General features: G+C 37.7%; 1 protein-coding gene across 3 annotated transcripts in view; it reads right to left on the reverse strand.

Annotated features, from left to right (window-relative positions):
• Positions 1-14,885, reverse strand: part of NDRG1 (N-myc downstream regulated 1) — a 59,001-nt gene that overhangs the window by 3,160 nt on the left and 40,956 nt on the right. For all 3 annotated transcript variants that reach the window (XM_089517992.1, XM_089517990.1, XM_089517993.1), the window contains 10 exons: positions 14,451-14,571; positions 12,897-12,959; positions 11,993-12,053; positions 11,224-11,310; positions 10,454-10,510; positions 9,690-9,793; positions 9,028-9,084; positions 5,271-5,322; positions 4,111-4,158; positions 740-775 (listed from right to left, as the gene is read on the reverse strand). In XM_089517992.1, coding sequence (XP_089374118.1) covers positions 740-775; positions 4,111-4,158; positions 5,271-5,322; positions 9,028-9,084; positions 9,690-9,793; positions 10,454-10,510; positions 11,224-11,310; positions 11,993-12,053; positions 12,897-12,959; positions 14,451-14,571 — 686 coding nt within the window. The remainder of the gene's footprint in view (positions 1-739; positions 776-4,110; positions 4,159-5,270; positions 5,323-9,027; positions 9,085-9,689; positions 9,794-10,453; positions 10,511-11,223; positions 11,311-11,992; positions 12,054-12,896; positions 12,960-14,450; positions 14,572-14,885) is intronic.

A 14,885-nucleotide genomic window follows, 5' to 3' on the forward strand; every position in this document is an offset into this window, starting at 1 on the left:
TCAGCATCAATCCTCATTACTACAGCCCATATGCCCTTGGAGAAAGGTGTGCTCATAAAAGGCTGAAAAGCTTTAAAACCTGAGTGAGAAACTACTGTCCTTCTAGATGAAGTTCAACTATCAGATGTTCCCATAAGCATGGCCAGTGGGAGCTTTAGTCCCAAACAACTGGAAGGGGAAAAGGCCACCCTTGCCTTAAAAATATCAGCAGCACTGATGCTATGGCTAATGTCCAAAAAGACTAAGTGAGATTCTGTTCTATTCAGACTGTCATTCAGCTACACTCTGCTGGACAAGGAATAAGCCAAATATGTTAACCTTAAAAGACATCATGAAAATCGGGAAAAGACAATATATTATAATAATAATAATAATAATAATAATTTTTATTTCTACCCCGCCTTTCCACAGATGTGGACTTAGCTGCTAGAAATGATGCTAGAAACATGCATGTATCAATCCAGGGTATTTTGGGTTGGACCACACTGTTTTTGTGTAAACTTCAAACTCCTCAACCAACCACAAGTTCTTAACAGCAGTTTATTATTACACTGCATCTAAGTTGATATTCTCTTATAGGGAAAAGGGAGCTACTACAGTAGTATTTTAATATCCAGGTTCAAACCATTCACCCTAGACTTTGGTTAAAACAAAGTGAATTTACTGTTATATACCTTCCTCCAACATATACAATAAGAAAAAACAGCATCCCTCAGTGGGTTCTTTGCTCAGATCTTACCTGAGAAACTTGAGGAAGACCACCACAGTCAGCCATCTATTTAAAAAAAAGGAAGATCTTTTTGGTTAAATGGGCATGGGAAGGTCCTTTTATGCTTAAGAGCTACTCTTTAAAGAATCCTTATTTTGTTATATACACTGCATTATTACTGAACAGGCATTTTATTGCAATGTGAAAAGCAGGTCTTACATAAGGAACAAATATGTACTGTAATTCTTCACTAATTTTTTTTCTTGAGGAAAAGAAGGAATCATTTTAGCAACTTTCTTCCTACTGCAACAAAATCTCCACAAGTTTTTAAAGCCTATTCACAATTTGGAATTTATTCTGCAAAAAATTCTCACAGGGTTATTTCTCACAGAAAACAGCATTTTTTGCATAGAAAAAGCAACATTTTGAACAGAAAATTCTATGTTCTACAAAAAACAACTGCATGCGAGCGTTGAGCAGAATTCTTTCCATCCCTAATAAGAAAAGCCTGGCTCTAATTCTGGGCAACAGACTACTGTTCTGAGACAAATATTGCATCACTCTTGGGATAATATTCATGAAAGACTGTGTCTCATGCCTGCAAATCAGGGGGAAAAAACACTTTTGCAAACCGGTGTCACCACTTTAATTGGAATCAGCCATCCCCCTGCCCACATTAAAATGTTGTTGTTTTTTAAAGCTAGGACAGCATTCTACTATGGTGAGTGAAGACCCACTGTTTTCTTGTAGATTAGTTACATGCATGCCATGTTCCCAGGACAGTGAAGGGATTTAACATTAATCTGTGACTTTGGGGTGGTGGTGGTGGTGGAAAATGTCATCTCCTTGTGGAAGCATTTGTTCCTTGTAAAGAATACATCCTTTTACTATCCATGCCACTGAACTTCCAATGCCCACAGAAACTACATGGTATTTCCAACCCCCCCCCCCACCCCCCAAAAAAATAACACTGAAAGTTTCTTGATGAACAATCCATCTGCCTTGGAGAAAAAGAAATGTTTTAATCTCTGCATTAAAAACGTAATTTTGGGATGAGGTTTATCAGTAAGGAACCCTCAACTCCACTAACTGTCATCTCTGTCTTGGACACTTTGAGGTGGAAAGTGCAGCAAGGAATCCTAATCTCTGCAAGATGCACTCTATCTATGATGATTCAAGGGGAAGTCAGTAGATAATACTCCATTCCCCATCACAGGAATCTTGCCTAGGAAGGAAGGAACTTTATATTACCTGGTCTCATCCACTTTTTGCCTTTCCTGTGTGTGCACAAAAAGGACAGAACTGCTACTAGGGTTATAAGAAGGTGGCCAGCAATGAGTGAGATGAACTGAGTGCAGGGCAACTAGCCAGGAAGATTGTTAAATCAATGTGTGGGGAAGTGTACATATTAGTTTTGTGGGTTCTCAAGAGAAGGAAGGCTGTAGTCATGAATGTTGTACCCTGTTCTTGAGGTGAGCTAGGGTGAACTGTCCCCAGCATGCAAGACTGAAGGTGTACAATTGCTGCCTGTGCCACTGGGCACTCATGCTATGTATGCATAATTGTACCCATGTCCCAAATTCAGCCAGTACACATTGGCTCCTTTTATTATATACACTGTATTATTACTGAACAGGCCCTTGTGTGTAGTGTATAGAAACTGCCTCTACCATGTTCTGGGATTTAGTAGGCTAGGGTAGTGGTGCTGCCAAGGGTACTGGAGACATGGCTGGTGTCTCTCGGTTATCATTTTTATTCCTGCTTTATTTCTCACATTCTACTTGTGAGGGGAAAAATACCACGAATCTATAGGTAAACTGATGGCTTGTATACAGGGTGATTAAAAAGAATGGTGAAAAAGTAAAGCCATTCTTACTTGGTTTTGCACCATTTTTTGAATCATCCTGTATTATGGCTAGGAATGTAAGGGGGTGCCCTTCAACCATTTCAGATTTCAGACTAATTTATCTATATTAAATTAAGATAAAAACAAACACAGCTTTTAATGAAAGAGGCTGAAAAATAAATGGTACGAGCCACTGGAAACTAACATGAACCGACTGTCAAATGCTGGACAAACTGAATTAAAGGCCAATAACTTAATAGGTTTTGCTGTATTAGATTTTGCTTAATATATTTTTGCTGTATGTGTGTAATTTCTCATCAACTAGGTGGCAAAGATGGGAGGAGATGAACTGGTGCCCTTTGTTATATGACCTTCTGGAAATAACTCTCAGAAGGATTAAAATCCATTATGGAATGAGTTTCTAAATGCAGTACTAGAAGCATTATCTTTTGACCTCTATCATTGCTTTGAGTCCTAATGCATGTTCAAGAATATAGGTTGGCCTCTTTGAACACTCGGGAAAAGCTGGACTAGCTCCACAAGTTCTGGCTTTCTCATTCCTTTCTCTTTCTCTGTGCCTCACACTGATTTAACAACTCTGTTATTGTTAGCTGCCTTCAAGTCAATCTCGACCCATGGCAACCCTCTAGATGAGACATCTCCAAGATTCTCTATCCTCTACTGCTCTGCTTAGTTCCTGTAAATTCATGCCTATGACCTCTTTAACAGAGTCCCATCCATCTAGCATGCAGCCTTTCTCTCTTTCTACTTCCCCCCACCTTTCCCAGCATTGCTTTTTCCAGTGAATTGTGCCTTCTCATGATGCGACCAAAGTATGACCGTCTCAGTTTAGTAATCTTGCCTTCCAGGGAGATTTCAGGCTTGATCTGTTCTAGGGCCCATCTGTCTGCCTACAGAATCCTTAGTACTCTCCTCCAGCACCATGTCTCAAATGAACTGATTTTCTTCCTATCTGCCTCCTTAACTGTCCAGGCTCTCATATTCATCCATTGTAATATGGAATACAATGGCTTGTATGATTCTAACTTTCATGTTCAGTTGTATATCTTTGCATTTTAGGATCTTTCCTAGTTCTTGCTTAGCTGTCCTCCCCATTCTTAGTCTTCTTCTGATTTATTAACTGAAGTCCCCATTCTGGGGAACTAATAGCTAGTGTAACAATTATTAGCTAGTTTAAGTCCCCTAAAAAAACAAAAAAACTTTCTCATCATGAACTAGTTGCTGGGGTTCAAATACTCTAAACTGGGAAGTTCATTTCTTTAATGACAGTTTAAGTCTTATGAAAGCTGAAGAATTCTGCTTTTCAACATTATTCTTTTTAACCTGTGTTGTTTATTTTATTGCTTTTAATTTAATGTATGCATTAACCTCCATTGTTCTTTGTAGAATTTACCCACTGGCAGGTCTTTATTTCATTTTATTTCATTTTAATTGATTGTATGTGCACTGCCGTGTAAATCTACAGTGCTTTATACATCATCATCATCATCATCTTATTATTATTATTATTATTATTATTATTATTATTTGTTACCTTTAAGAGTGTTGTCTTTGTTGGGTCAAGTTTAGCATTGCAGTCAACCTGTTTAGAAAAGGGAAAGAAGAAGAAAAGTTGGGTTTTCCCTTTACACTGAGTAACAATTATTATTTGGTGCAGACTTCCTGAAGTTAGGTTAAACCTGGAAACAATGGAACTATGGGTCAAGCTGCACATAATACTATACCTGTCAAGTGAAGCTACATTGTAATAACAGAAAAAGCAGGCTTCTGGTCCTATGATGCAAAAGAAGTTAATTGCTTCCAATAGACAGCTCTTTTGGTATCAAACCCAGGTTACTGTTTTGTCTTTGGAGGGAAGCTCCAAAAAGTGCTCATGGGAGGTTCTCTCCCAAGACAAACAATAGCAGGGACTGTGCCATGGGAAGAAAGATGAACTCCTTCCCCACATGCCAGGATCTTGATTCTGATCATCTGCCTCCTGAGTGTATCCACATTTGCAAAAGCCCATATTTGCATGGAAAAGAATGGTACCACAGGTATCTTGTCCCCAAGATTAGCCCCTTTACAACTGAAGTCAGACACACTGCCTGGTGCCTTTTCCCATATCAGTCAAAAAAGAGATACTACACATAATATTTTTAAACCATTTTACTTGAGAGTTTATCCTCTCATGTTCCTGTGGCCTGTTTCATATGATCCTTTTTTCAACCTGGAAATCTTCTCAGTATACACATTGGGTAGGAAGTAAAAAATAGGGAGTAGGTTTGGGCATAGGCAACAGCTGGGAGCCACACAACTGTGCCGTATTCCCTAATAATTGGTGTGTGTGTGTGTGGGGGGGGGGGGGGTTGGTCCCCAAATAACTTCTACAGAGACTGGGAAACAATTTACCATGTTTTTAGGTTTTCTCATGACATTTTAGGCCCAGGAAAACCTTTTTGCAATAAAAAGTGAACTATAAATTAACTTTCATGTGACTCACTACTGGAAAAAAGCTCCTCTGCAACAGTGGAATTATGGCCTACCTCACAGGGTTGCAGATAACAGCACCAGTAAACTGCTGTGAGCATTAGGTTAGATGGAACATGAGATGTTCAAAACAAGCAGGATGGAAGTAGTATGGAGTAGAATTACTTCCTAGAGTTGGGTTTGTGGAGAAACCAGTATGAAAATGCATGTTTTATCTGTACTTACCACAGCATCAACTGCAGGAGAGCTGTCTCCAACCACCAAGAGAGCAGGGCACCTGAAAGAAATCAATGAAGTCCTTATGGGCTTCAAGCTTTTCAGGAAGTGATTTAAACTATCATTGCAGATGTTAAGGCTGTCACTTGAACAACCCAAAGATAAACTTGAAGTGTCTCTAAGAAAATGAACTGCCTGCTTCATCTGTCTGGTTCATCTAAACTGTTTTACTGAAGTAAAAAAAATGTGGAGTTGAAGGCTTTCATGGCTGGCATCCATAGTTTTTTGTGGGGTTTTCGGGCTATGTGGCCATGTTCCAGAAGAGTTTTCATCCTGACGTTTCACCAGCATCTTTGGCTGACATCTTCATAGATGCTGGCAAAATGCAGGAAGAAAACTCTTCCAGAACATGGCCACATAGCCCGAAAACCCCACAAAAAACTGTAAAAAAGATGCTTTTCAGGCCAGTCCACAGAAACATCACTGGATTGAGTCTAATGGAGAACATACTATGATTCAGACCTTCCAGATGCTGCTGGACTACAAGTCACATCAGCCCTAGCTGGCAATGCTAATGATGAGAAATGCTGGGAGTTGCAATTCCACAACATTTGGAAACCTACACTTTGTCCATCCCCTAATTTACATGATGCTGTCTTTCTTGTCATGGTAAGAAAAACTCTGTCTCACTGTAGGCATTTCTACTAGGTTATAACTACATTCATTCAGTCCTCATGACATCTCAGAGATAGAACAATCACACAGTTTCTACACAAAGCCAAGCTAAAAAGACAACACAGAACCTCGAGAGGAACAAAGCTGATAGACACTAAAAGGCACACACAGCTATCCAGAATAGAAGACAGCACCCAGTTCAGATTGTACTTGACCTGATTTTTGAATCAGCAAGTTCAAAAATCCAGCCCACACAATATATACGCAACAGGTACAAAGAAGGTACTTCAACAGTATTACCAGTGTTACAAACATTGCAAACATATATACACCAAGTGAATAGACAGGCAGGCCAGCCATGGTATGAATGAACAAACATCTAACCTCTATACTATCATTGTGAAATATCAATTGTGAATTTTGAATGATGAATTTTAAATGTGGGTTGTTTTATTATTTGTCCTTTTAAATTGATGTATGTTTAATTTATTTTAAGATTAAAATAACAGTCTCTAGTTAGAGCCAGTATGGCATAGTGATTTTGGCACTGGACTATGATTCTGGAGAGAAGGGTTCAGATCCTGGTTCGGCCATGAAAACCCACTGGGTCACATTCTCTCAGCCTCAGAGGCTGTCAATGGCAAACTCTAAAGAATCTTGCCAAGAAAAATCTGTGATAGGGTTCATCTTAGGGTCAACCGTAAGTCATAAAAGACTAGAAGGCAAACACTACAACCACATTGTTACTTACCAATTTACAACTAGTAGAATAAGGTTTTAAAGGTGCCTCCTCCCCAATTTGATAATCAAATGTCCTAACAGGAAAAGTCTTCTTTTTTTTACTTTTCAAGGAAGCCTTTTTTTCCTTTTCTTTTTGAGTACCAGAGTGGTGTAGTGGTTTGAGCACTGGACTACAACTCTGTAAAGACCAGGGTCTGACTCCACATTCTATCATGGAAACCCACTGGGTGACCCTGGGTGAGTCACAAACTCTCAGCCCCAGAAAATTCCATGATAGAGTCGCCATAAGTCAGAAACGACTTGAAGGCGCACAATAACAACCTCTCTGATATAGCAGTAGGGCATGGTGTGGCTCCCTTCACACTCTGCCATCAGGTTGCCAGATTGTCAACAAAATAGGAAAAGTCACTGCACACTTTTGTATCTCTTGGTAATCAGGACAGCTGAAGAGTAATCCAGTTAACCTCTTGATTTTCTGTGTACCTAAGTCTGTAAGCTCCAGCCTGATGAGCCACAAAAAGGTAAGACACTAAGACGCATCTACGTCACCTTTTTCATAGATGAGATTAAAGAGCAGCTTGGTGTCACCATGAACATATAACCTTCTCACGTTTACTGTTCAAGCTAGCGCTTTAAAGATCAAGGAAGAACTATCTCAGGTGGGTAGAGAAGGAACTAACTCAGATGACAAGAGAGTATTCTAGGAAGAGGGCAGGGCACAGAGTCATGGGGATTCTTTTTCAGATAATGCTCTACTTATGGCTAGCATGTCTGTTCATCAACTAGGACACTGTGCCTCCTGGCTCTACTGGAATCCTCTGTTGCTATCAGTTCAACTGATTAAAAATAACCATTCCTGGAGTTTTAAGAGAACTTTTGAGTCACTGGGGCTTATTTTTTTTTATTTTTTGGCGTGGTGAAAACTGAAAGCAGTAGCCAAGATTCCTGGGATTTAACATGGAAAAAGACAAGAGGCTAAAGGGATCCCATATAGAATCCCCTCCAGAGCCATTAGCCTTACCCTGTGGCTACCAGCTTTACACTTTGTCTCATCTCACTTCAGGATGACAACAGGGGATCTTTCCACTATTCTAGGCTGCAACCTTCAGGCCTGACACTTCCTGAGAATGCCAACTCCTACTTTTTGTGTAACACACATTAATAAAGTATGAAGAGAGATCTTGTAGCGCCTTTGAGGCTAACTGTCCAGAAGTAACAATCTTTTGTAGACTTGGTCTACTTCCTCATATGCATCTGACTTAACTACGATGCATCTGTGGAAATAGACCAAGTCTATGAACGCTTATGCTACCACTTCTCTATTCCAGTTAGTGTCAAAGGTGCTACAAGATCCCTTTGCATACGGATATTTCAGACTAACATGGTTACGTCTCTAAATTCTACCACATTACTACAGGTTGAGTATCCCTTATTCAGAAATCCCAAATCCTCCAAAACCCCAAATTACCACAAATTGTCTATATGGGTGGCTGAGATAGTGGCACCTTTGCTTTCTGATGGTTTGACATACACAAACTTTGTTTCATGCACAAAAAATATTATCTTCGGGCTATAAGTATAAGGTTGTATATGAAACAAGAACGAGTTTTGTGTTATGTATTGGTTTATTATTTTTAGCATTATTTTTTTATTTTCATCATACAACCAATTTCATGTTTAGACTTGGGCCCTATCTCTAAGGTATTTCTTTATGTATATGCAAATATTCCAAAATCTGAGAAAAATCCAAAATCCCAAACACTTCTGGTCCCAAGCTTTTCAGGTAAGGGATAATCAACCTGTACTATAAAATCTCAGGTTATATCACACTATTTCTATGTGCTTAAATGATAAAATTATTTTAATCATTATTATTCAATAGTGCATATTGAAATACTGAAAAGCCAGTCTAAAGTGATGTACTCCAAGGTCTCACTACCAGCCAGTTCCTATATTATTTATTTATTTAGCACTATATATTTACACATATTACATATTGCAAATTGCTTCCATTGGACTAACATAAGTCTATCATGCACATCAGCAGTATGAAACATGTAGCCTTTCAAGAATTGTTAGACTGTATCTCCCATCATTCTTCATAATTGGCTATGGATGATGGGAATTTCAGTCCAACATCCAAAGCCATTTCCCATCCTGATGCAGATGGTGTTACTTATGCTTGTGAATGCTTGTATAACCCGTATCTTAATGGACTAAATAAACTTGCTTGAACTGATGTTTTCATTCCATAGCATAATTTTTATGACTGATACATAAGAATCTGAGAAAATTCATTCTTCTCCTTCTGCAGCCCATGGAGATCAAACAGATTATGATAACTACTTACTGTAGAGTAACAACAGTTGTTCCAGGCATAGGACGCTCAATGTCTAGGTCTCTTCGGCTGAAAAACAGGAAGTGGACAAATAAGGACTTTTGCGCAACTTCCAAACATGGCTTCCATAAAAAATAGGAGGAAGTCATCATGATGCACAGTTTGCAACACATGATTTAGGCTACATGGAACCCCTATGGCAGATCAAGGATCTTCACCAACTTTAACCTCTAAGTTTTCATTTGAAGACTGTTGAGAAGCTTGAGAATACAAGGTAGATGCTTGAAAAACTTATTTGGCACAAAGGACTTGCTTTTTACTGTTTCGTATGCATGATCTTAAATCCCACAATTTTCTATCTTCCTGCCTCTCTTCACAATTGTCCTTCAAGGAGCTATAATGTGAGTTTGACTATGCAGAGTATCAATCAAGAGGAGACATAATGCAAAATGCAGAATGATTAATATAATTCACAATACAAGTTTACAGCTTCAGTTATCAGTCTTTTCAAAAGATCTCTACATAGATGTATCAAGAAGGAAAAATACAAGTCAAACTAAGCTTGTGCTATAACAGCTATCTAGACGATCTCAAAGGTAGCCTGTGTTGGTTTTCTGCAAATGGGTACAAAACATGTTTTCCTAGGCAAACTGGATAATCTACTAGTAGATTACCTGTTGTAGGAGTTGACAAAGAGATGCAGATTGTTTTGATTCATATCACTGATGATGTGCTGGCGGTAAGTGTTGATCAAATCGTGACTATCGTGAATGTCTTCCTAAATTTAAGAAAAGCTTTTGATAAACAATAGTAGAGTATAGAGCACCTAATGTCAGGCAATATAAACACTGTCCTTTAATAGCAATGGTGTTCCTTAAGCTACAAATTTGTGTAAATCCTTTCAGCAATGCAATGAACGCCATGCAGTGTAAAAGTATGCTTCCTTTTTCTACACCCTGCAAACAGAGTGCAGATGTTCAAAAACTGACAGCAAAATATGCAATATAGAACTTTGCTCCAAAAAGGCAAATTGTTCAATTTAAAGATATACAGAATAAAATTATCATGACTTTTTAATCAACAGGTTTTCCAAGAGCCAAAAATACTAAAATAATCACAGTGCAAAGTTATAGAAATACAAAAATTAATAGATTTCTCTATATTTTCAGTCCAAGTATTCTTCAACTCTGATTGAGAACCCATCAGGAAAAAAAGAGGAAAGGCAGAGACTGTTTGAAACAAGAAGTCTCTATGAACCCATGGCAGTTGCAGTCAAATGAGTAGAAAAACAGATCTTATGTAAATAGTCCTTGAATATTAGACTCAATGCACAACAAATTGTAGTTAAGTTGATTACTAGCTCTTTTGCCGCATACAAGTATGGCATCATTAATATGGAAGGCTAGACCTTAATTCAGGTGTTATAGAATACACTTACCTTGCTAAAAAGATGTGAAATGACCATGTCTGGTAGAGCATGAGCCCATCCAGAAATCTAGAGAGATGAAACACACACATTAGCACAACTCAAACATTTTATATGGTTCCACAAGAGCCAGTGGTAAAGTGTACAGTTCAGCTTGTCACAGATCCTTGCCCCTCTCTATCATCACACCATGCTGGAAAACTCCCTATTTTAAGCACTGAATGATGTAATTAATTAGATGAATAACATTTTTGTAGCCCATTAGATTTATAGCCCAATTGTAATGAGTTACATATGATCAATAAAACTTTGAAGGTAAAAGTATTTTACTGAAAATCTCCAAGCTACAAAATTCAGTAAAAAAAATAAATCCAATTTAATAATATATAGCAGGATTATGAAAAAGAGAGATTATCTATTTCATTCTAAACAAGATACTATAGTGACTACATTTCAGGGCTTGTTCATATGTGTAACATTATCTGTGCCAACTTTTAAATTTTCCTGACATCAATTACAATTGCCATTTCATGGATTTATACAAGTATGTACCATATTTCGGCTATACCATCTGTTTACTGTTTTTAAAATCCAAACTGAGTTTTTCAACATTAATATCAGATTGTAGTGCATTTCCTGTGTATCACTGCTACATCTGGGGATGGGAGAACAACAGCTCTTATTTACTCCATGACCCTTTTCAAAACAGTTCAAGTTGTATGCATGCAATAGTCACTTACAGATACAAAAAATAGGCTTTCCTCCCTAAATGTAATATTTACCTTGGTTGCTGCCCAGTCCATCCATCCCTCAGCACATGGGTTGACATTAATAAGCACAAGTCCTTCCACCATATCAGGATAATTAAGCTGCAGAATGAAATGTTATATGAATCCAGATGCACTGGAGAAGCAAAATACAACATGGGAACTTCTGTTTTAGGAGGACATTTAAAATGTTTGTGAGAAGGCCTGTGAAAAGTGAATTTTTAGTTCTTTGAAGGAGATTTTGCCTTTGTGAAAGTGAGCAGCCACTTTGTTCCAGTGGAAGAAATGGCATTTAATTCAAATCTCAAAGACAGATTAAGACTGGCTAACACACACTCTGGATTTGTAACACTCAACAACATTCTCAGTATTGCTACAGGAAAGACTCCAAAGGAGGTCTCTTGTTATTGTGCACTTTCAAGTCATTTCCAACCTATGGCAACCATAAGGTGCACCCATCACGGAGTTTTCCAGGGCTGAGAGAATATGACTTGTCCAAGGTTACCCAGCAGGTTTCTATGGCTGAACCCCAATCTCCAAAGTCCTAGTCCTACACCCAAACTACTACACCACACTGGATCTCTAGTTTACTTTCTCATTGAGAAAAAATAAATGTAAAGTATTTTTACTCTATGCTCCTTCTATACAAATCATATTTGCAAACATTCAGCAAGGATGTTAAGGACTTCAGTTTTTAAAACTAGACACATCTTAACAAATTAGAATTCTGCAGGCCAGAAACACATTAGTTATCCAGTAACTCTGAGGGAAGCCTAATACTTACAGCAAATCTGGTTAAGATGTAGGCACCAGCTCCAGTTCCCATTCCAATCACACTTTTCAGTCTGTAGAAGCAAATTATGAACAATTAATTCTTGGGTACACGCTCTGATTTCTAACAGTCTCTTCTCCCAAACTTCCTGATACATCCATTTCAAATTCAGGTGCACTCAGTAGTATCTCTTCATACCACTATGGGAGAAGTTGGAAGGCACAATTGCCCCATAGAGTATCAATCCTGTTATCACCTTATCACTTCTATAGGCATTTATTTTTCAATAACAAAGCATACTAAAAACAAGTCACCATAGTCTCTAACAGAGTATAATTTGTTTAAACAGATAGTCTCATTTATTATGCTGGTTAATTTAAAAGTAGCCAAGGAGTAAAACTGTGGAAAAGGCTACACTCATGACAACACAGATTGGTGTAAACAGCATCTGTTGTCACAAAGTGAAGGACACAAGCCATTAATTTCCTGTTCACTAATTACTGTATACCTTTAAATCAGTATCATTTCTTGACCAAGTAAATATCCAGAGGGAAAGCAATAAAAAGTCAGAGTTGCTTATTGTACTGGCAAATAAATATACACTAGATAAGAAAAGCTGACTCTTGTTTACTGAATAGGTTAGCTGTCATCTGTATTCATACACCATTATTTTTTCTCACTGGACTGTAACTTCAATACCCAAAGTGTTGATCTCTATTTGTAAAACCAGCTTGTAACTCTGTGAACCAACAAAAAAGGGCTACTTCAAGTAAGCATCAGAAAGTTCAACAAGAAACGAGTGTTAACTAAGTCCATGAGATGTTAAGTTTTTTCAGGGCACACTTGTGATATTGCTCTGCAGCCAGAAAATGGCTTGTCTCAAATGACACCAATGTATATGAATGACTCTACTCACCCAAACTGTTTTAAAATTCCAGGAAGCATTTCAGCCAGTTGATCCATAGAAGGGTACATGTACCTACAAAACACAATTATTGAAGAGGCACAACTTAAACAAGTTTTGGTAACTGTTAATAGATAGGATGCTACTCTTAACTAGGAAATCCAAAGGCCAGACTTCAGACTTCATTTAACTCATTTGGTGTCACTGGTGGTGAATCAAATTCACCAGTTTACCTAGGCTGAAACTATAACCTATAAAATAACCTTTCTTGATAAAAAAAATGGGGGGGGGGGGGGAACCTGCCTGTATTTGTTTAATAGGTGAATTACTCACAAATGTTGGAACAATTTAGAGGCTGAATACAAGTAAAGGTCCATGTTACAAGGCTGTCATAGAAATCTATTTGGAAAGATTTGTGTCCAAGCATTGCAGAAGGAAAGAATACATACAAAAGGACACTGTGAACAAAATGCTATGCTCCCTGAATATAGCATGAACACAAGAAGTCTAGTTTTCAGACGGGTGCTTTTTATAGGCAGGGAGATAGGATTCACCACCTAGTGTTTGAAGGATTCACCTCATAGTGTGTGAAGCTACCACAAAGTGAATATATTTCTAAGAGTAAGAGACATACACTGACACAGACAATATTCTATAACACAACTCAAAAGGTTAAAAAATATTTTAAACAGAAAAAACAAATTTATATACTCATTGTTTCATTTATTATCCTACTAGACAGTTTTGGTCTTTTCATTTCCATACATTCAAATTTCACCACCTTTTTCCTATTCCACATAGGCCTAAATTTATCCACCTTATTCTATTCCTTGTTTCTTCTTTTTATTTACATCCTTCATTGCTATTTTACCTCCCCAACACTTTTCTTCATATCAGGTTGTAAGTTTTTACCTGTAATTTAACACATTTACCACACCTATTTTCTTATATCGATTCTCTTTATGTGTTCTCATATAAATGTGTCTTTTTCTTTTTATATAAACTAGTCTCCTTTTAGTTTATTGCTGATTCTCCCCACTTTTCTCTCAGATAAACTCTCATTAAAAAGTTCAAAAATATTTCAGATGCCACAAGACAATAAGGAGCATGTTCTTTGCTGAAGAAAGAAACATAATGCTCCTTGGAGGCAGGTGAAATTTGAAATATTTTGGAATCTCTTTAGCTATGCTACAGAAGTCTAAACTTCTGGTTTATCATACAAGTTCACTTCACCAGCACGGATTGTCATCAGGGTGCAGAAAAACAAGGCTAAAAATTGTGTAAGGATGCATGTGCTCTTTCTGTATGTCCTTCCCATGTTTCTTCACTTCAAACACAAACTACTTCTGTGTCAGTATGTTGTTATGCTATATCATGTTTTTTCATGTTAACAATATTCAATAAAGTAATTATCCACCTATTCATCATCTCAGTGCATGATTTATCAATTAGTCTGCAATAGTATGGTTATACGTAATCTTGAATACTTTGTACACAAACAGGGAGCAGAAGATGCCACAAATATTTTTAGAATAAATACAGATTGCAGAAGAAGAAAAACCTTACCCCGGTGGAAAAGAGGCTGCTCCATCTTGCTGCCCAGGGGCATCCACATGGCAGACTGCAAAATGTTGGGTGATTTCCTGCATATCCTCATAATTGAAGAGGGGATTGAAGCAAGTTTTGTCTTAACAGGAGAAGAGCAGAAAATAGGGGATCAAAATTAATATTTTTGTCAACATGAATTAGGAATAACGCAATAAAAGTCTTGGCATGACAATATCTGGAATATTTCACTCTACAGTACTTAGGAGTGAAAATGATACTTGAGATGAGTTACAAGCTCAAACACATTTTTTCCTACATTCGTTTTTTTGAATATCATGTTGTATTTGAATGTGAACCTTCACTCGAAAGTAGTTTTGGATTCCTTCTTTATATATTATCATCAGCAGGTAAGAAAATCTTGCCCATCCTGAACTACTGGGTGGGTCGCTTGCA

Source organism: Sceloporus occidentalis, unplaced genomic scaffold (assembly GCF_023333645.1).
Source record: "Sceloporus occidentalis isolate IW3139 unplaced genomic scaffold, rSceOcc1.0.p SCAF_3, whole genome shotgun sequence".
Classification (NCBI taxonomy): Eukaryota; Metazoa; Chordata; class Lepidosauria; order Squamata; family Phrynosomatidae; genus Sceloporus; species Sceloporus occidentalis.